At 39.1% G+C, this 20812-nt stretch overlaps 1 protein-coding gene across 5 annotated transcripts in view; it reads left to right on the top strand.

Annotated features, from left to right (window-relative positions):
- The window catches only part of LOC122549888 (tyrosine-protein phosphatase non-receptor type 3-like), a 221382-nt gene that overhangs the window by 170598 nt on the left and 29972 nt on the right, over positions 1-20812 (top strand). For all 5 annotated transcript variants that reach the window (XM_087987187.1, XM_043690067.2, XM_043690066.2 and 2 more), the window contains one exon: positions 13985-14113. In XM_087987187.1, coding sequence (XP_087843313.1) covers positions 13985-14113 — 129 coding nt within the window. The remainder of the gene's footprint in view (positions 1-13984; positions 14114-20812) is intronic.

The raw sequence follows: 20812 nt of genomic DNA, 5'->3' as shown, positions 1-20812 counted from the left end.
AAGCAGTTGTTCACATCTGTGCATGTAGAAATCCTATTCCACAAGGAAATTAGAGTCCCCAACTCATCCATGCTGACCTGGTCTTGTAAGCTGAAACAGTCCCATTTGGCCCATATCCCTGTAGACCTTTCCTTTCCATGTATCTGTCCAGCTGTCTTTTAACTGTTGTAATTGTACTCACCTTGACTACTTCCTCTGGCAACTCATTCCATATATGCATCACCCTCTTTTTTTTAAAAAAAAAGAAATGTTGCCCCTCAGGTCGTTTTTAAATCTTTCCCATCTCACCTTCATCTGTACCCTCAAGTTTTGAACTCTGCTACCTGGGGAAAAGACCTTGACTATTCACCTTACCTATGCCCGTCTTGATTTTATAAATCTTTGTAAGGTCAGCCCTCAGCCACCTATGCTCCAGGGAAAGAAGTCCCAGCCTATCTCGCCTCTTTTTACAACTCAAATTCTCCAGTCTCAGTAACATCCTTGTAAGTCCTTCCTTCTTGCACCCTTCCAGTTTAATAACAACCTTCATCTAATAGGCTGACCAGAACTGTACACAGTACTCCAACTGTGGCCTTACTAATGTCTTGTACATCTGTAACATGACACCCTAACTTCTGTACTCCATCTCACTTTGAAGGCAAAAGCATGCCAAACACTGCCTTCACCACCCTGTCTACCTGTGACGACACTTTCGAGGAACTATGTACCTGTACCCCTAGCGCTCTCAGTTTTGACAGCACAAACGAGGACCCTACTGTACATGTCCTGCCCTGGTTTGACTTAGCAAAATACAACACCTCTCATTTATCTGAATTAAACTCAACCTGTTGTTCACTGGCTCACTGGCCAAGTTGATCAAGTTCCCGTTGTAATCTTAAATAAGTTTCTTCACTATCCACTATATCGCCAATTTTGGTGTCATGTGCAAACTTACTAACAATACCTGCTATGTTCTCATCAAAATCATTTATATAAATGATGAACAACATCGATCCTTGCAGTTCACCTCTGGTCATGGGCTTCCAGTCTGAATAACAACCCTCTACCACCACCCTACCATCAAGCCAGTTTTGTATCCAATTGGCTAGCTCTCCCTGGATCCCACGTGATCTACCACTCTGCCTTTATTTATCTTCTTGGTCACCTCTTCAAATAAATTCAATCAAGTTTGAGATTATCAGACCTGAGCCCTCACACAAGAGAGCCTTGGTTTTTGTTGTAAATGTTGTCATCTCTCGCAACAAAGTCCTGGGACATGCTGTGAATATATTATTCCATATGCTGGGAAGTGGAGAAATTTGTTCGGTGAAACATAGCAGAGAGCATGGGCAGCAGAAAGGGAAATGTCAGAACATTCTTTTTCCAAACTCTGAACTCTAATGAATGGAGCACATAAAACTTAGAATAACCTATAATCTAAGTCTAATATGTAAACAGTTAAATATTTCAAATAAAGTGAGAAATTGAAACACTTTCCTGAAAACGAAAGAAACAAAATAGAAATAGTAGCTGAGAAACTCCTACCACTTAGTGGCCAGAACATGCTACTGCATTGTTGCGGTCAACTCTTAAAGATACAAAAAAAAATTCTTCAAATTGTTTGCACTCAAATATGCAATCATACAGTACAAAAAAGGCCCTTTGGCCCATCAGATCTGTACTGCCAAACTATCCTAAATCGACACTCATCTCAAATTCCAGCACTTGGTCCAAAACTTTGAATGTTGTGGCATTTCAAGTGCTCATTCAAATACCTATTTTAAAGGTTGTGAAGTTAACCACCTCAACCATTCTCCCAAGGAGTGCATTCTAGACTCCCACCATCCTCTTTGTGAATACTGTTTTCTTCAAATCTTCTGCTTTTCTCCTTCCAGTTATGTCCCCTTATTATTAATCCTTCAACTAAGGGGAACAATTGCCCCTCATAATCTTGTACATCTCTATCAGGTCTCCCCTTAATCTCTGTGCTTCAAAAAAAAACAACCTGAGCTTAACCAATCTGTCTTAACGGCTAAAGTGTTCCATCCCAGGTAACATTCTCATGAATCTCCTCTGCACCTCCTCCTGCGCAATCACATCGTTCCTATAGTGACCTGAACAGCACCCAATACTCCGGCTGTGGTCTAACTAAAGTTCTGTGGAGTCCAACCTAACCTCCCTGCTCTTATAATTTATACCTCGACTAATAACACAAGTGTTTTGTTTGCCTTATTAACTATCATATTAACTTTACCTGACATTTTCAGGGATATGTGGATAGACGCTCTGAGATACCTCTTCCTCTGAGATTTCTAGTGTCCTGCCATTCATGAGTGTTCCCTTGTTACATCTTCCAAAGTGCATCAGCTCATATTTATGGTTCAATTCTATCTGCCCAATCCATTTATAGGTTTCTGTAATCTTAGACCACCTTCACTGTCAGCCACTCAGCCAGTCTTTGTGCCATCCACAAACTTATCATACTCCCCCCTCTACACTTTTACCTATGTTGTTTATATTGTATATACCATGAACAATGAGGGACCCAGCAACTATCCCTGCAGTACTCCATTGGACACTGGCCTTCAGTCACACAACAGCCTTCTATGACCACCCTCTTTCTCCTGCCACTTCGCCAGTTTTGGGTCCAAATTGCCAAGTTATCCTGGATCCCACATATTTACCTACTTTCAGTTTCCCGTGTGGGACCTTGCTGCAATCCAAGTTAGCTGCATCAACTGCACTACCTTCATCTACGCATTTGGTTAACTGTTCAAAACATTCAACCAAATCAGTTAGGGTTGACCTCCGTCAGACAAATCCTTGCTGATTATCAAAGTTTGCTTCTCTAAATCGAGATTAATCCTTTCCTTCAGAATTTTCTCCAATAATTTTCCTATCACTGATGTGAAACTCACTGGTCTGTAATTCCCTAGCATACCTTACCACTCTTCCTTAAAAAGAGGAGCCACATTAGCTGTGCTCCAGTCCGGTGACCAGAGGGGAATTAAAAATTCGGTCAGGGCGCCTTGCAATTTCCTTCCTTGCCTCTCACAGCAGTCTGAGGTACAACTTGCCTGGAACTGGGAATTTGTCCACTTTCATACCCACCAATACTTCCTCACTCCCTATATCAGCCTGCTCAAGAACCTCAAAGACAATCTTGCTAAATTTTGTCCCTACATCTGGCCTCTCCTGAGTGAATTCTGTTAAAGTTTCATTTTATCTTTACTCATGAACATATCCAAGATTTTGAAAACATAAAATATATTGTATTCTTAATTCTGATTTACTTTGTTAATTTAAACTTTTCTCTTTGCCTCAGTATTACACATTACATATTAACTATTTATTTATATATCATGTATTGGAAGGAAACCACATAGTTTTATTGTCATCAATCTACTTATGTAGTTACTCCTCTAACAGCAGTAGAGTGATTTTGTTAATGTTTAAAATCAAGCTATTTGTTTTAACTACTATTCTATAGGAGTTCTATGGTTGGCCATACCAACATATGCATTACATGATATCTTTAATTAAAAGAGCTGCCTGTCCACCTTTTCTTAGTTCCCTGTAATTATAAAATGTCACATACCCTTAAATATTCAGCTCCCAGTTTTCATCATCTGACAGCCACAACTCTCTAATGGTCATATAGAGTTATTTACATAGGAATGTAACAGTTAGGAGCATGAGCAGGTATTTGATCCTTCCAGCCTGCTCTATCATTCAGCAAGATCATAGCTGATCTGGTTGTTTTGTGTTCTATGTTTCAGTCTGCCTTTCATAAGCCTTGACTCCCTTATCTTTCAAAAAAAAAACTGTCCCTCTTGAGTAAATCCAATGAGCCAGCCTCCAATGTTTTCTGGTCAATTAGATTCTACAGAGTAATTACCCTTGGAGAGACAACATTCCTCCTTTTAATCAGAGGTCCAGTTTTAAACAGTATTCCCCAGTTCAAGTCTGTCCTAAATTGGAAAAGATCTCTCAAAATCCACCCTGGCAAATCCTGTCTTGTCTGCTTCAGTAAGATCATGCCTCATTTTTTAAAACTCCAATGGGTAAAGGTCTAACCTGTTTGACCTTTCGTCGCAGGATGTGTCCTTCATCCTATAAATGTGTCAAGTGAACCTCCTTTGAGCTGTTTATAATGCAGCTTTGTCCTTTCTAAAATAAGAAGACCACAGTGGTACAGAACAGTCCAGATATGATCTCACTAAGGTCCTGTAATGCTACAGTAAACTTTTCCTACTTTCATACAACATTCTTGCGGTAAGCATCAATATTCTATTTGCCTTTGTAATTACTTGCTGCTATTGCAAATCTTTTGTGATTCGTGTACCAGGATACCCAGATCTCTATAACACTGATCTCAATAATTTTTCCATATTTAAATAGCATACTGCTTTTCTATTCTTCCTGCCAAAATGGAGAAGTTGCCATTTTCCATCGATCAAATTTTTATTCACGGGTTTATCCTGTCTATATCCCTTTGCACACTCCCTATCTCCCCTTGTTAACTATTTACCTTGGTATCATTGGCAAATTTAACTTCCATACACTGTCATGTATCTAAAATGTTGATGGTGATTATATAAGGTTGGAGCCAAAGCAGTAGTCCCTGTGACAATCCAGTTGCTAGCCTGAGAAACTCTGTGCTGCTTGTTAGCTAACCAATTCTTTATCTGTGTTAATATGTTACCTTTTATACAAATTAAGATCGTATTGTGTAGTAATGGCTGTGGCATATTTGTAAATCAAAACACACCATCTTCTCAGGTTCTCATTCCTTGCACCTTTCGTGTTACTTCCTCAAAGAACGCTAATAAATGACTTAAACACTATTTCCTTTTCAAAAATCTGCCTGATTGTATTACGAATTTCTAAGTATCCTGTTATAACTTCCTCGATAATAGTTTCTAGCAAATTCTTATGACAGATGCTGTGCTAACTGAAAGAGTTTCTGGATTTCTGTCTCCTTCCTTCCTTGAATAATCATGTTATATTAGGTATTTCCAATTTGCTGGGACTCTTCCAGAATGTAAAGAATTTAGGAAGATTATAACAAATTCTCTGCTGTCTCTGTAACCACTTCTTTGAAGAGTTTAGGGTGTATGCCATCTGCTTCAAGAAACTTGTCAGACCTAGGACTAATAATTAGCCCAGCAGCTTTTTCATGGTGATGTGATTGTTTTAAATTCCCATGTCCCTTTCATCTCTTGTTGTTTCCAGTGTAAGTGAATTTTTTAGTTATTCTTTGCTGGTCCATAAAATCTGTCCAAGTCTTATGGCCACCTACTAACCTGTGCAAAATTGTGCAGTGTTCCTTTCAGTTCAATGATACCTTTAATTTTCTTAGCCTAGACGATCCATCCTTTTTGGTCTTTCTCATTGGATAAATGTTTGCTGTGAGATATTAAATATCTCACTAATATGAGCCCTTGCATTTCTGCAGTTTCTACTTTTAACTTAATTTCCCAGTTCACTTTACCTAGTTATGCCTTCATATCAAGATAGCAACCTTACTTATATAAGCCTTAGAACCAAATGTCTCCCTGTCAAACTGAATGAGAAGTTCTACTGAGTTTGATCACTGAGGCTCCTTTATCATGAGTTAATTGATTAATCCTGTCTCATTGCTCCTTACCAGGTTAAAAATAGCTTGTCCCTTGGTTGGTTTTACATGGCTCTAAGAAACAGTCCTGGGAGCACTCAATGAACTCATTTTCTGCCTTTACAAATACTGTTTGCCCAATCTACGTAGAAACATAAGAGGAGAAAGTCATAGTTGACCATCCAACTCATAGGATTAATTCCTGAAGAAGGGCTCATGCCCGAAACGTCGATTCTCCTGCTCCTTGGATGCTGCCTGACCTGCTGCGCTTTTCCAGCAACACTTTTTCAGCATCCAACTCATACCCTGTTCCTGTTTTCTCCCCATAACTGTCATCATCCCCAAGATGACTATCCTTGAGGAGATCAATTCTGTCCCTCAGAATTGTTTTCATAGTTTTCCTACCACTGATTTTGGTTCACTGCTCTTTAGTTCCCTGGTTTATCTGTACCATTGTTTATCTGTACCATTCTTCAAATAATGGTACCACATTAGCTATCTTCCACTCCTCTGGTTCCTTTGTTGTAGCAGGTGAGGATTTAAAGATTAATGGAAGATCCTCCAATCTCCTCCCATGTCTCCCACAGCAACCTGGGATACATCTTGTCTCGGCTTGGGGATTTATCCAGCTGTAAACCAACTAAAACTGCTAATAACTCATCCCTCTCAACACTGATTTGTTTAAGCTTATCACATTTTTTTGTCCCTAATTCCTATACCTACTTTGTTCTTCTCAAGAATGAATACAGATGGCTTCCTGTACAATGGTACCATAGTCAGTTCATTATCTATCAGAACCCACTTTTTTTTAGTACAGGCTGTAAGTACCTCACGCCTGACAGATAACTGCAAGTACTGACACTCTGCCAATTCTGTCTTCTCCATCCACATTGACCTCACTTGGAGTCACTTCCTCTTGACCCTGGCTGAGGGCCATATTATTAGACACTCTGCTAAGAGGTCTGACAGCCTCTTGGAGCAGTATTTACATAAATGTTCTCTTTCCTGATTTACCTTCAGCTTAATGACTGAGCTGAAGTTCTTCCAGCTGTAGACACCTATGGTAGATGTGTTTGTCCTGGATTATACCAGCATCTCTTGCCGTGTCATCTTTATAGTAATTAATTAATTAATTTGCATATCACATTTTAATTAATTTCTCTAGACTTCTTTGCTTATTGCTGTGTCAATAAATGTTCTACTCACCCCATTGAAATTCCCTAGTTAGGATATCCTCATCAGCCAACCTAAAGAGCTTTATTCTAATAAAATATTATAACTAAACGTACTTGCATTTTAATGATAAGTGAGTTAAATATTCATCGACCACCTGCTTTTTCTGTGATATTACTCTTGACTTTGTTTCCAAAAAATGCTTTATCAATAAAATTTGTGCAAGTACAGTGCAAGACATTTTGAAAGACTAGAAAATTAAAGTGCAACAAAATTCAATTAGTCCATAAAGCATGTTCCACCCTCAGTGCCATGATACAACTGTGATACTCCTAATGTTTGCAGCCTGAAGGCACAACAATTCAATTGAGAATTACAAGAAATGCTATTGAAATAATTTTCTATCAATATACGATGTTCCACTCTACCTCAAAACAATATACAGGAACCTCAATTACCCAGTATTCGATTAACCGAATTTCAGCTTATCCGAACAAGATCACAAGGTCTGATGCATGGCTGACTATGCTTTCCGGCATTGATTATTTAGCATTTGATTATCCGAACAAGATCGCAAGGTCCTGATGTGTGGCTGACTATGTTATCCGGCGTTTGATTAACCAAATGAAATACTCTCTGCTTGCATGCTTCGGATAATCAAGGTTTCTCTGTATAATAATCTTGACATTTATAAAATTTTTGTAGGGCATATAGCTGGGAGGTTCTGCAGTTGATTTTTTCAGAACAAGGTCAATCCCATCTGGATCCACAGACCAGACTGGACAGCCTTGGGTCCTCCCCTCACCCACTCCTCTTGGTGTTGTGACTGCTTGTCTCACACTTTACCTCTAGGTTCTGCTCACTACTTGTTTTGGGATCCAGCTGTCACCTGCTCCTCTTAGTGACTTGGGATCCTCTCACTTGCTCCTCTGTTGGAGCTGTCAATTCATGCATTTTGTTATGAATGCTATGCGCATTCAGAAACAGAATTTAGTTCTCTCTTTTACTATTTTCACAATCTCTCAGCCTAATGTACTGCCACACTCTTAAGGTTATACCCTATATCCCTTGCTTTAATTATCTTTGGGTGACATAGTGGATATTAACAATTTGTGCGCATGAGGCTCTGGATCAGAGTTCAACAATGCTGCTTTGCTCAATGTAGCAACAAGGTAAGGCTACTGTCAGCCGAAGTTTTCCTTGAGGGGCTGGGAGTGACACTCTGGTGTCACCTGGTTCACCTGTAACCATAAGCTCTCAAGTCTCTATTGAGCTGCCAAGTTTATTGGGTAACAGGACTGACAACCACTGAATGTAAAATAGGTTTCCAACTGTGCTGTGGGAGCCCAATTTAAATTGTCTAATGAAATGTTCCGCCTTTCTAAGAAGGAGCAAAAATGGTAACAAGTTTTTATGTATCAGATTTAGAATGTATTCTACAGTTTTACATTTTTGACACAATAAACCTCAGTCAGTCTCTCCAGTGCCCCCAAAGGCTCTTAGCTCACCCCCACCCCCGCCACAATGTCCCTAAAAATGTTGATATGTAAAGTCCCTTTTACTGCAGACAAAGAATATGTTCAAGCATGCACCTTTTTTAAATTTGCCACAAGGTTAGGGAGCTTTTTGTTTTACATTGGTCGAGGTAATATTACAAAGAAAGCAATTGGAGTTGCTTTGTCATCAATCAAAATTCACATTTCTTCAGTGCTAGAAATTGAGACTGTTTGAAGCTTGACATTCTTGTATTTGTTCTGATGAGTGTTAAACAAAAAGCTTTGTCAAAATGTCTTCTTTCAACAGTAAAATATGTTTTAAGTATTTATTTCTCACTAAAGCTTTGGTCTAAAAGCATATTCATATATCTGCTGAACGCAAGGAACTCTCAGCAGATTGTTATATTTTTAGAAAGGTAGAATATAGTGGCAAATTTTCTTTGCATTTCACTAAAAGTGTCTAGATGATGATCTAAGACAAGTTCTGACTCATTGACAATGAAGGATGAGCAAGATCTCGTTATGGAAATAATGACTGAATTTGACACTGCTTGTATTTATGTATTTTTACAGTAACTTGATTGTGATAAAGTGTCCTGAGGTACAAATTTGTCACAAATATCTAGTTTGTTGTTCGTGTATTTTTGTATATAATTTAATTTTCTGAGTTAAAATTTAATTGTAGATTGTGGGATAGATGCAATCAAAGCACATGGAAGTTATTATAATTATTATTTGGTATTATGTTGATTTAAGAGATTGACTCCTGGAAAGTTGTTCCTAGATGAGAAACAGGTGGGGTTGCTGAATTAGAGACATGATGTTATTGGTTATTCAATCATTTTCATAAGGAATATATCCTCTGATTTTCATTTAGAGTTGGAAGTTTGATTCTGGTAGTTGTATAGCTCCACATTACGTGCCCAGGAAGATGACTTTGTTTCCATTTTCTGTCTCATTTGAAATCTAAAATGTTAGCATTATTTGGATTTATTCAGAAATGAAAGGTTTATCATACTGTGAAATAGAACATTATTTTAAATGGCTGTATTAATATGGCCAGCAGATGCATGTTATTTTGCATTCCCCTCCAAAATCTAAATGGGGTAGAGGAGCAGAAAAAGCTGTGAATATGGATTCACAAAGCACTGAAATTACTGGGCCAGATTTTCTAGTGTTGCCTTTTTTATGAAATGAGGGAACTCTGCATTTCTGGGAGGAAAATCTGCTTGAGGCGCTCTCAGAAATGCAGAGCCATGCTTCCATTCTGACAGTTCCCTCACAGCATCAAACTGTCAGTGGAAAGTCCCTTTTCACAACAGTCAGCTGTTGTATTCTGAACTTTATAAGTCCTGACAGCTGCTGTCAAAGGGTAAGTCTGTAGGGTACATGGGATTTTAGAGTGTTGGGAGCATTGGGTGCCAAGTGGGTAGGGGATATGGACCAGGTAAGTATTGTGCCCAGTGTGTTGGGTGCCAGCTGGGGGGGTGTACCTAGCAAGTATAATGCTAGGGTACCAACTGGGGTAAGGTATGAGTTAATGAGGTAGGTTGCCAGCTGGTTAGTGGGGTAGGGTGAAAGGTCGCAAGGGGCCAGCTAGGTGTCTAGGGTAGATCAGGATAGGCCGGAGAAATCAGATCCGGCAGATAGTGGGTAAGATAGGTATTGGGATCTGGCAGTTGGAGGGGGAGATAGGGAGGTGTGCATGGGCACTCAGGTCGAACTGGGGTGGGTTGGAGGGACAGCAGCAGCGTGTGGATGAGTGGTTTGGGCATCCGGGTTGGCACTAACAGCAGAGGGGGAAAAGGGATTGGGAATGGTGGTAGAGGTGTTGGGATTCAGGGGTTGGGTCCACTGGCAGTGGTTAGAGGGTGGGCTGGATTGAAGATGTTGGCCCTGGGGGCCTGCCAGGTTCCCATTAGGCGGAGCAGGTCTGGGAGTTGTGGGTCAGTTTAGTAGCTTGTCAGGAGTTAAACCATACATTTATTGGAACAATCCAAAGTCTCTGATTTTTGTAACTTCAGTAGAGTTTCTATAGACAGATATACTGGTCTTTTCCTGTAACTATCTTGAAGGCTTTGATCAGATCAACCTTTAGCCTTCTAAATTCTAGAGAGAACAGGCCTCATTTGTATAATCAATAATTTATAATCGTGATGATCCCATGTTAACAGAGATGAAAACTACAAGTATGAGATAGTCACAAGAAAACCAATAAAGGGTGGACCTGTTTCACCCAGAGAGTGATTAGAATATAGCATGTACTGCCACAGAGACTAGTTGAGGTGATTAGCCTCAATACTTTTAAAAAGGTAGTGGATGAACATGAGAAGGAAGCTAAAAGGAGATTATTCTGATAAGGTTAGAGTAAGAGTGCTTGGAGAAAGTTCTTGTGGAGCGTAAGCACTGATACGGAGCAATTTAGCAGTATCGCCTGTTATGAACTTGCCATAGAGTGGTAACCTGGTTTTGAAATTACTTTCATTTTAGAAGCCACAAACACAGGTGTTTACTAAAAGAATGAAGCCATGAAGCTCCCGGTCTAAATAAAAGAATTTTACTGCACAGAAATTAGAACTATAGAAATTGCATTCTATTGTAAATAGTCAGTTACATTAAAAGTAATAAAATAAACATCATTGCCCAAATCAAATATCTTAACTCCACTTTACTCCTTCACCATTAGACTTGCAATCAAAAGCACAGTGAGATATTTATAAAACTTGGAAGATTAAGCGCTTTTTATGCATACTGTGACACGGATTCATGTATGTGCTAAGATTTCCAGGCCTTCCATTTATTCCCAGCAAAGTTGTCTCCTTAAATCTCTTCCAACTACCCAAAGGTTGCAAACTCCATGTTCAAATTCAGCACTTCTAGTATCTTAAGCATAGTAATCTCTGATTAGACCTTCCCTGCTGGAAACATTCTTCAATTATGGTGTATTGTATCTCTCTGTTCTTGGCTTGGCTATATCATGCAACTCACTACCAGTAGAAATTAATCACCAAAGTCATCTTAACTATTTCCGTCAACACCCAAACTTCTGAATTATGCTAAACAAAATATTTCCATTATTCCAGCTTATTCTGAACTCTCAAATTACTCTGCTCAAACCAACAATTAGCTCCAGGAGCCTGCAATACCTATAAATAACTTACAGACCCTTTCTTTTATATTGTTCATCTCCCAAGCAACCAGGTCTCATGATCCCTCCTAGAACCCATTTTTTTTAAACAGAAATCAAATCCTCATTTTTAAGAGTCAATTAACATATGTAAAAAGTAGCTTTTGATTTCCCCAAAAGGACATAAACTATTGCATTACTTCTACATGTTGTATATTTTATCTGATTCTTTGTAATTGAAAGACCAATTATTGTGTGAATACAACACATTTCAAATGTGTTGCTGGAATGTACCTCTAGGTGGTGCAAGAAGTGTGCAAGTGCAGAAGCTCCACCCGGAAGTGACACATATAGCTGCTTTCTAACTGGAAGGATAGTCTCTTGAGCCATCCCTCAAACATTCAGCGAAGCAGTGGCTGTTATTTCTAGATCTGGCAGGCCTCCCCTCAAGTCCAAATTCAACCCAGATCCACTAGTTGTCATTCATCCATTATGAGGTGCTGCGCGGCTACACTGTTCAATGGCTGGAATGACTTTAGTGCCCCTCCCTCGGATTCTCAGTCTCAATCTCCCCTGGACATGAAGAAATTTAGCCTCAGAAGGCCATCTACATCTGCACAGATCGTGGAGTATTTACACACTACATATGCGTTGATACATCTGGCTGAGGGATCTCTGTTGCCAGTAATTAGTATTGCTAAGATCATTTCTGCAAGTACAGGCAGTCATTTTGATGGCCATCTTTGTGTTTGAGCCAATTACAGTTTTGACGAAGCACTTGGCAGCCATCTGGAACTCAATGTTGTGTTTTAAACTTAGAGATTGTAATCACTCCCTCATTCTATTTCCTTTTCATTGTATATGTTGGCATTAATGTTATTTTTCTAGTCTATACTTTGACGACAGCTGTTCATTATTTGGCTATTTGGAACTCCTCCGGTGTCTCATTTTCTTTCTTTTCTCCCAAATTATGCAGTGCTTATACTGGAGTTCCATTTTGAAATATATTGAGTCAGATCAGTACGTTTCATTTGCAAGCTTCACTTTTTCTTCTGGGTTCTCCTCTTACTGCTTTCTTTGGCTGTGTCCCATCAACTCATTTCTTGTTTCATATCTCCCAGTCCTTTCCTTTTTTTACCCCCACCCTTTCCCATTTCACCTCCTTAAAAGATATATTGCATTTCTAGCTTTTCCCAGTTTCAAAGAAAGATCACAGCCTGAAGTGTTAAATCTGTTTCTCTCTGATTATTTATAGCATTTCTGGAGGGAAGGTCTTATGAGGAAAGGCTGAGAGACTTGGGTCTGTTCTCATTGGAAAGAAGAAAGCTAAGAGGGGATTTGATAGAGACATACAAGATAATTAGAGGATTAGATAGGGTAACAGTGTAAGTCTTTTTCCTAGGATGATGACGTCAGCTTGTACGAGGGGGCATAACTACAAATTGAGGGGTGATAGATTTAAGACAGATGTCAGAGGCAGTTTCTTTACTCAGAGATGGATAAGGGCATGGAATACCTTGCCTGCCAATGTAGTTAACTCAGCCACATTAGAGAGAATTAAACAATCCTTGGATAAGCACATGGATGATGATGGGATAGTGTAGGGGGACTAGCTGAAAATAGTTCACAGGTTGGTGCAACATTGAGGGCCGAAGGGCCTATTCTGCAATGTATTGTTCTATGTTCTGTGTAACCCAAGCCTGATCGTCTACAAGCTCAAAACAAGAACCCTCCAAATGATGGGTTTTTCCTAAGCAAGAAAAAATCTTGATTCTTCTAAACTAAAAGCAAGCTAATACCGTTTGATATAAATACGGAATTGCTAACAAAACGCAGCAGGTCTGGCAGCATCCTGGGGGAGAAAGCAGAGTTAATGCTTCAAGTCCAGTGACTCTCCATCAGATCTGAAAGCTGCTAGAAAAATCTGGTATTTTTGCTGAAGGGGAACCTGGGGCTGTTGGGATGCAGTAGGATGGGAGAGATGAGTGGATAGGCGGAGATAAAATCCAGAGATGAAGGGGCTCGGCAGACAATGGGTTTACAGACAATAGGCCAGAACACCTATTGATGTTTACCCTGTCCAACTGTGAAATATTCACAATACAAAGAAATCCCCATTATCAGTGCAGGAGGGCTCTAGTCTTCTGATTTCTGATATAAACAGTTTGAAAATCATGACTCCAAAAAAGCTGACAGTTATTAAAATTTTTCATACACAGTCCAAAACATTCATGCTGCTAGTTCAAGCTCTAAAATAAATATTTAATATATATAAATCACTCCTCTTAATCACACAATGCATTCTCATGCATTTGAAACAGTGACCAAATAAATAGATTAATAACTGGCAAGAAATGTATTGTGTAATCTGTAGTTGACCTGTAAATGAGTACCTATAACCATTAGGTTATAGTGTTTTATTTACTGTAAAATGTTTACTTTTAATATTTTCAAATATCTTTAACTATATAATTTGGTTGATATTATTGCATCAGTTCAATTTATTATTTTTTGATTCTGAATTTTTTTATAAACTACTTCACTCTTGTTCAGTTAGATAACCTTTGTTTGTTGTTTGCTTTTATTTCACAGGTGAAATGCCATCAGTACTGGCCAGATCCTCCAGAAGTATGCAGATATGGCAGCTTTCATGTCACATGTCACTCAGAAGAATATAGCATTGCCTATGTTTTCAGAGAAATGACACTTACTAATTTAGAGGTAGGAGTCATTTATTCCTGAATTGCAAAAACAAACAAATCTTTTGTTTGCTGCTATATTTTGTTTCAGCATATACTCCTTAACTCTTTACTAAAGTGTTATCAGTGAAGTTTTTTAAAAAAAAAGCAGATCCTCAAAATTATAAATAAAACCACCAGGTGCCAGAAATAAAATCTGTTGGGAAATGACAGGATACAGTGTTTCTTGTTTATGTTCTTCAAGTCAGGGAAAAATAACAGATCATACCAGAAGAGTTGTCTTACAAAATCATGTTTTCTTTCGAAGGGTTTCGAGCTGTTATTTCTTGATGTTGATCTTGAAAAAGAAATGAGATTGCTTTGGAAACAATGAATTGATGACATGGTTGAGCTACTGCCAAGTAATGGTTCATTTGTCTAAAATGCTTTGTTCTGTATGAATTACTTCACTTTCTGTTCTTTCTAGCAGTGACTCCGAAGTATAAATATCTTTTGTCTGTAAAGTTGAATAAATTCTTACAGGAACTTATTTTGAATCCAAAGGTTAATTTAAATCTCAGTAGATAATTTCCCACTGGCATCTAATGGATGTATGCAAGTATTGGTACTAATTACGCCTGTAATAGATGGTTGTTCAGATCAATTAACTTTGGTACTAATATAGTAAATACTTCAACTATTAGTGAGTCAAGACCTAAATTTTCTTAAAAGATCATTTACTGGATCTGGATGTTGCTGGCAAGGCAAGAGTTATTACTTTAGAGAAAGAGTGTTGAGTTCCTTTTTGAATCACTATAGTCCATCAGTTGAAACACTCTTGTTGGTTAGGGAGTTGCAGGACTTTGACCCAGAGATGAAAAAGGTTGGGATTACAGAAATATTACAATGCAAAAGGAGGCCATTAGTCATCATGTTTGATGTGTTAACTCTTCAAAAGAGCATTTCGTGTAGTGTGATTTCTCCCCACAACTTATCTGTTCTTTTCAAGTAGCCATCCAGTTCCTCTTTGAATGCCTCAATTGTACCTGCCGCCACTAGTTTCTCAGGCATTCCAGACCATAATTGCTCTATGAAAAAGAATTTCCTCAATCACTTTTGCTTTCTGTATTGACTGCTTTGGGTATGCCCTCTTATTCTTGCTCCTTTCACAAGTCAAAACATATTCTCCCAATTTACTGTGTCCAAACTTCTCATGATTTTGAAGACTTTAAGCAGATCTATTCTCAACCACCTTTGTTATAGAGTCATAGAGCTTTACAGCATGGAAACAGACCCTTCGGTCCAACCCGTCTATGCCGACCAGATATCCCAACCCAATCCAGTCCCACCTGCCAACACCTGGCCCATATCCCTCCAAGCCCTTCCTATTCATTTACCCATCCAAATGCCTCTTAAATGTTGCACCACTTCCTCTGGCAGCTCATTCCATACATGTACCACCCTATGTGTGAAAAAGGTGCCCCTTAGGTCTCTTTTATATCTTTCCCCTCTCACTCTAAGCCTGTGCCCTCTAGTTCTGGACTCCCCAACGCCAGGGAAAAGACTTTGTCTATTTATCCTATCCATGCCCCTCATAATTTTATAAACCTCTACAAGGTCACCCCTCAGCCTCCGATGCTCCAGGGAAAACAACCCCAGCCTGTTCAGCATCTCCCTGAGCTCAAATCCTCCAACCCTTTCAAGTTTCACAACATCTTTTCCAATAGGAAGGAGACCAGAATTGCATGCAATATTCCAAATGTGGCCTAATCAATGTCCTGTACAGCCGCAACATGACCTCCCAACTCCTGTACTCAATACTCTGACCAATAAAGGAAAGCATACCAAACGCCTTCCTCACTATCCTATCTACCTGCAACTCCGCTTTCAAGGAGCTATGAACCTGCACTCCAAGGTCTCTTTGTTCAGCAACACTCCCTAGGACCTTACCATTAAGTGTATAAGTCCTGCTTTGATTTGCTTTCCCAAAACGCAGCACCTCGCAGTTATCTGAATTAAACTCCATTAGCCACTTCTCAGCCCATTGGCCCATCTGGTCAAGGTCCTGTTGTACTCTGAGGTAACCCTCTTCGCTGTCCAAACTTGCAGGAGTTTTGTTGTCATGTATCTATTGGTCTAGTACTTCTAGGTTTGAAACTCGTGAGGAATGCACTGTTGAAGTAGTCTTTGCAAGTTGCTTTGGTCTGAGTTGCAGAGGGCTGTTTGATTGTTGCTGGAGCTGTGCTCATCTGGGCAAAGTAGAGAGTATTCCAACACAATGTTGACAGGTGTCTTGTAGATTATCGAAACACTTCAGGGGTTTGAGAGTTGAATTCTCAGGATCTTCAGGCTGTTCTTTTTTTTAGTCATAGTATTTATATGGTTGATCTCTTGATGGTACAGAATTCAGCAATGACTGTCGTGTCAGTGGAAAGTGGTTAAACATGTCTTCTTGGAGAAGGCTAGTTTCTAGGGCTCATATGTGTGCATATGTTTCTTGTCACCTATCAGCTAAAGGCTGAACATTGTCTTGCTGCAGGCGGCCATAAACTGTTCCATTACTTGAGAAATTTCAAATAAAATAGGGGACGTAAGGTGGCTCAGTGGATAGCTCTGCTGCCTCACAGTGCCAGGAATCCAGGTTTATTTCCACCCTCAGGCAAAGGTCTGTGTGGAGTTTGCACATTCTCTCAGTGTCTGCATGGGTGCTCCGGTGTCCTCAGTCCAAACATGCGCCAATTAGGTGGATTGGCCATGCTAAATTGATCATAGTGTCCCGGCATGTAGAAATGCAGGGTTACAGGGATAGGGTGGGTTTTGGTAGGTCAGCATGGACTTGATGGGCCGAATGGCTTGCTTCCACACTGTAGGGATTCTGTAATCTCTAGAACTAAACGCTGTGCAATCAACAAAAGATTCCATTTCTGACTTTATATTGAAGAGAAGCTCCTGTTAAGGCAGTGAAAGGTGTTTGGGCTGAGAATATTGTCCTTAGGCTGAGATGAGGCTTCTTAAATGAAAACAGAACAATGTTCCTTTGTGCTATGTATTATCATCCGGTATGAAGTTCCCTTCACCCCTTCCCTGATGGTCTTCTAGGCAGTCATTTTGACTTACCCTCTGAAATTCATGTTTTTTGTCCATGTTTGGGCTAAGACAGGAATGAATTCTGAAGCAGCATGGTTCCAGGTACTTTAGAAAGTAAAAGAGGATGCATGTGGGAACAGGCAAAGGATATTTTGAAATTTGCGCAGAGCTACAAAACATTAATTGAGGGACAGATTTACAAAGATTGAACTTAATTTGTTACTCAAATATTAAATGAAGATTAAGTATAATTAAGTTTATATTCCAGAAAAAATAGAATCTCTGATCTTTTGACGTAGAAAAAGGATATTAACCCTGTTATATCTGTGCGTGCTCATTCACAGAGCACTTGCATTTAGTCTCTACCCCCTTCGTTTGTCCAAATCCCTGTATTTTCTCCTTCCTTATGTAGCTTTATTAAGAACGATTTATGGAACCAGCTTCCCAATGGAACGTTCTTTCTTGTAAGAATCCTCTGAATGGAGAGAAAATATTCTCTTTATCTCTCCACTTGATTATTTCCTAACATATTTAAATCTATGACCTCTAGTTATTAATCCGATCACTAGAGGGAATAGTTTTTTCACTTACCTAATTTATCGAAGTCTTTCATTATTTAAAATGTTTATTGGATTAACTTTTAACCTCTTCTGTTCCTTGGAGAGCAGTCATAACTTTCAGAACCTCTCCTCATAAATGAAGTCTTCTGTCTGTGGCCACTGATTGTGACTGGTGTTGTTGGGATGACAAAGCTGCCCAACATCCAATTGGCTGTAACTTTATAAGGTAGTGCTTCCTCCCAAGATAGCATTAGTTTCTTTAATGGCTGTTCCCAACATTGGTTGAGAGATAACCACAAGGATTAGAGGTGGGCTCCCCCTGCTATTTTAGTTAGGTGGGAAGAACAGTAATGTCCCCAAAAATTCCAGCTCATGGAAGCATTTGTAATGTATTGTAAACAAGTAAAAATACTAAATAACCTCCCGTACAAAAGAAATGCTGCAAGTATGCATGCCATAATGCGGCATTGAAATTGTTCACTCCATTGCTTCCATTGTAAAAGGGAATAAGAGAAAATTTAAAAATCAAAGATTTGAAAGATTAACAACAGAGGTGCAGTCAGTCTCCCAGTCACAATCGCCATTCATACTGGATCAACTGTTTGTTTATTAGCTTTAGCTGTGTCTTGTATCTTTAAATACTCCTTCATGTATTTTAGTTCTCTTGCTGCTTCACAGTGAGTCGGTGCTGAATTTCAGTACTGAGAAAATGGAAAATAAATCATTAAGATTCTGTGGTAAAAAGGATATATGATTGCAGTGCTGAAAGGAGAATTTGGATTTGAAATAGTGAAGTGTAATTGGAATTTCTTCATACCATACAACTTCAGAGCAATAAGCTACAAAGAGGGTGTTGGTGCTATCCTTTCTGTAATATATCAGAGTGCACATATGTTTTCAAAGATCATAAATAACTTCTGCTATGTGACAGGTAATGTTAATTTATAAAATCATTTGGTGTAATTTATAATTAATCTGCATTGCTGTCAATATGTCATCTTACATGAATAATGATAGTGACGCCAGCTAAAAATATCCTGTCATTTAGTTTTTGTGGAGAACCAAATCATAAAACATGAAAGACTGTTGTTTCTTTAACTGGAAATCAGCCATGAATATTAGGTAGTTATGTGCAAAACTTAAGCAGCATGAGTCATTAGGAAATTGGCATATATGAGGTTCTCTAATCATAAGCACATCTTTGCAGAATGTTGCAAATGATATTTGATTTTAAACTCACCTTTGCTACAAAGTCATAATCAAGCTGCTATTTATGAAATTTCACAGAAAAACACTTTAGATGATTTAAATGCATGAAATTTAGATATGAACAGAATTTTCTAATAATTGTACTTTTTTGTTGAAGGGTCTACTTTATTCGTTCCCACTGTTTTTGAGCAAAGTTGTACATTGGAATGTCTGACAATGGACTTGTTGATGCCATTAAGAAGCAATTTGAGATTTTGTGTCAAAGTCGCTGTAATAATTTATTTAATTCATTTTTTTAAAAATTGAGTACCATTTAGTGATTGTTGCCTTACTGCTATATTGCAACAATGCATTGTCCATAAACATATAATGTACAACCACCTGAAATTAGCTTTGGCAAATAGGATTAAGGAGACTCTAAAGGGATTCTACAAATATGCTAAGGACCAAAGGGTAACTAGGGAGAGAATAGGGCCCCTTAAAGATCAGCATGGCTGCTTATGTGTAGAATCGCGGAAGATGGGGGAGATATTATATGATATTTGCATTAGTGTTTACTATGGAGAAGGATATGGAAGATATAGAATGTGGGGAAATAAATAACATCTTGAAAAATCTCCATATTACAGAGGAGGTGGTGCTGGACAGTTTAAAATGCATGAAGGTGGGTAAATTCCCAGGACCCCTAGATGTCTGTGGGAAGCTAGGAAAGTGATTATTGGGCCCCTTGGTGAGATACCTGTGGCTATCGATAGCCACAGGTGACCCCTGGAAGACTGGAGGTAGGCTAACGTGGTGCCACTATTTAAGAAAGATGGAAAAGAAAAGCCAGGGAACTACAGCTGGTGAGCCTGGTATCGGTGGTGGGTAGGTTGCTGGAGGGAATCCTGAAGTACAGGATTTATATGTATTTGGAAAGACAAGGACTGATTAGGGATAGTCAATATGGCTTTGTGCATGGGAAATCATGTCTCACTAACTTGAGTTTTTTTTTTGAAGAAATAATAAAGAGGATTGATGAGGGCAGAGTGGTGTTCATGATCTATATGGATTTCAATAAGGTGTTCGACAAGGTTCCGCATGATAGTCTGCTTAGCAAGGTTAGATTACATGGAATACAGGGAGAACCATCAATTTGATACAAATCTAGCTCAAAGGTGGTGGTGAAGAGTTGCTTTTCAGACTCTGACCAGCAATATGCCTCAAGGATCTGTGCTGGGTCCACTGCTTTTTGTCAGTAATATAAATGATTTGGATATGAACATAGGAAGTATGGTTAGTAAGTTTACAGATGACACCAAAATTGGAGGTATAGTGGACAGCGAATAAGGTTACCTCAGAATACAGGGGGACCTTAATCAGATGGGCCAATGGACTGAGGAGTGGCAGGTGGAATTTAGTTTAGATAAACATGAGGTCATACCTTTTGGAAAGATAGATCAGGGCAGGATTTATACATTTAGTGGTATGGTCCTGGGAAGTGTTGCTGAACAAAGAGACCTTGGAGTACAGGTTCGTAGTTCTTTGAAAGGGGAGTTGCAGGTAGACAGGATAGTGGAGAAGGTGTTTGGTATGCTAGCTTTTATTGGTCAGTACATTGAGCATAGGCTTTCTGAGGTCATGCTGTGGCTGTACAGGGCATTGGCAAGGCCACTTTTGGAATACTGCATACAATTCTGGTGTCCCTGCTACAAGAAGGATATTGTGAAACTTGAAAGGGTTCAGAAAAGATTTACAAAGATGTTGGCAGAGTTGAAGGATTTGAGCTATGGGGAGAAGCTGAATAGGCTGTGGCTATTTTCCCTGGAGCATCATAGGCTAAGGGGTGACCTTTATAGAGGTTTATAAATTCATGAGGGGCATGGATAGGGTAAATAGCCAAGGTC

Source organism: Chiloscyllium plagiosum, unplaced genomic scaffold (genome assembly GCF_037043375.1).
Source record: "Chiloscyllium plagiosum isolate Xiang-an unplaced genomic scaffold, Cpla_swu_hap1 HiC_scaffold_5, whole genome shotgun sequence".
NCBI lineage: Eukaryota > Metazoa > Chordata > Chondrichthyes > Orectolobiformes > Hemiscylliidae > Chiloscyllium > Chiloscyllium plagiosum.
Note: the sequence above shows the minus strand (reverse complement) of the source record. Positions and strands in the feature narration are given on the sequence as shown.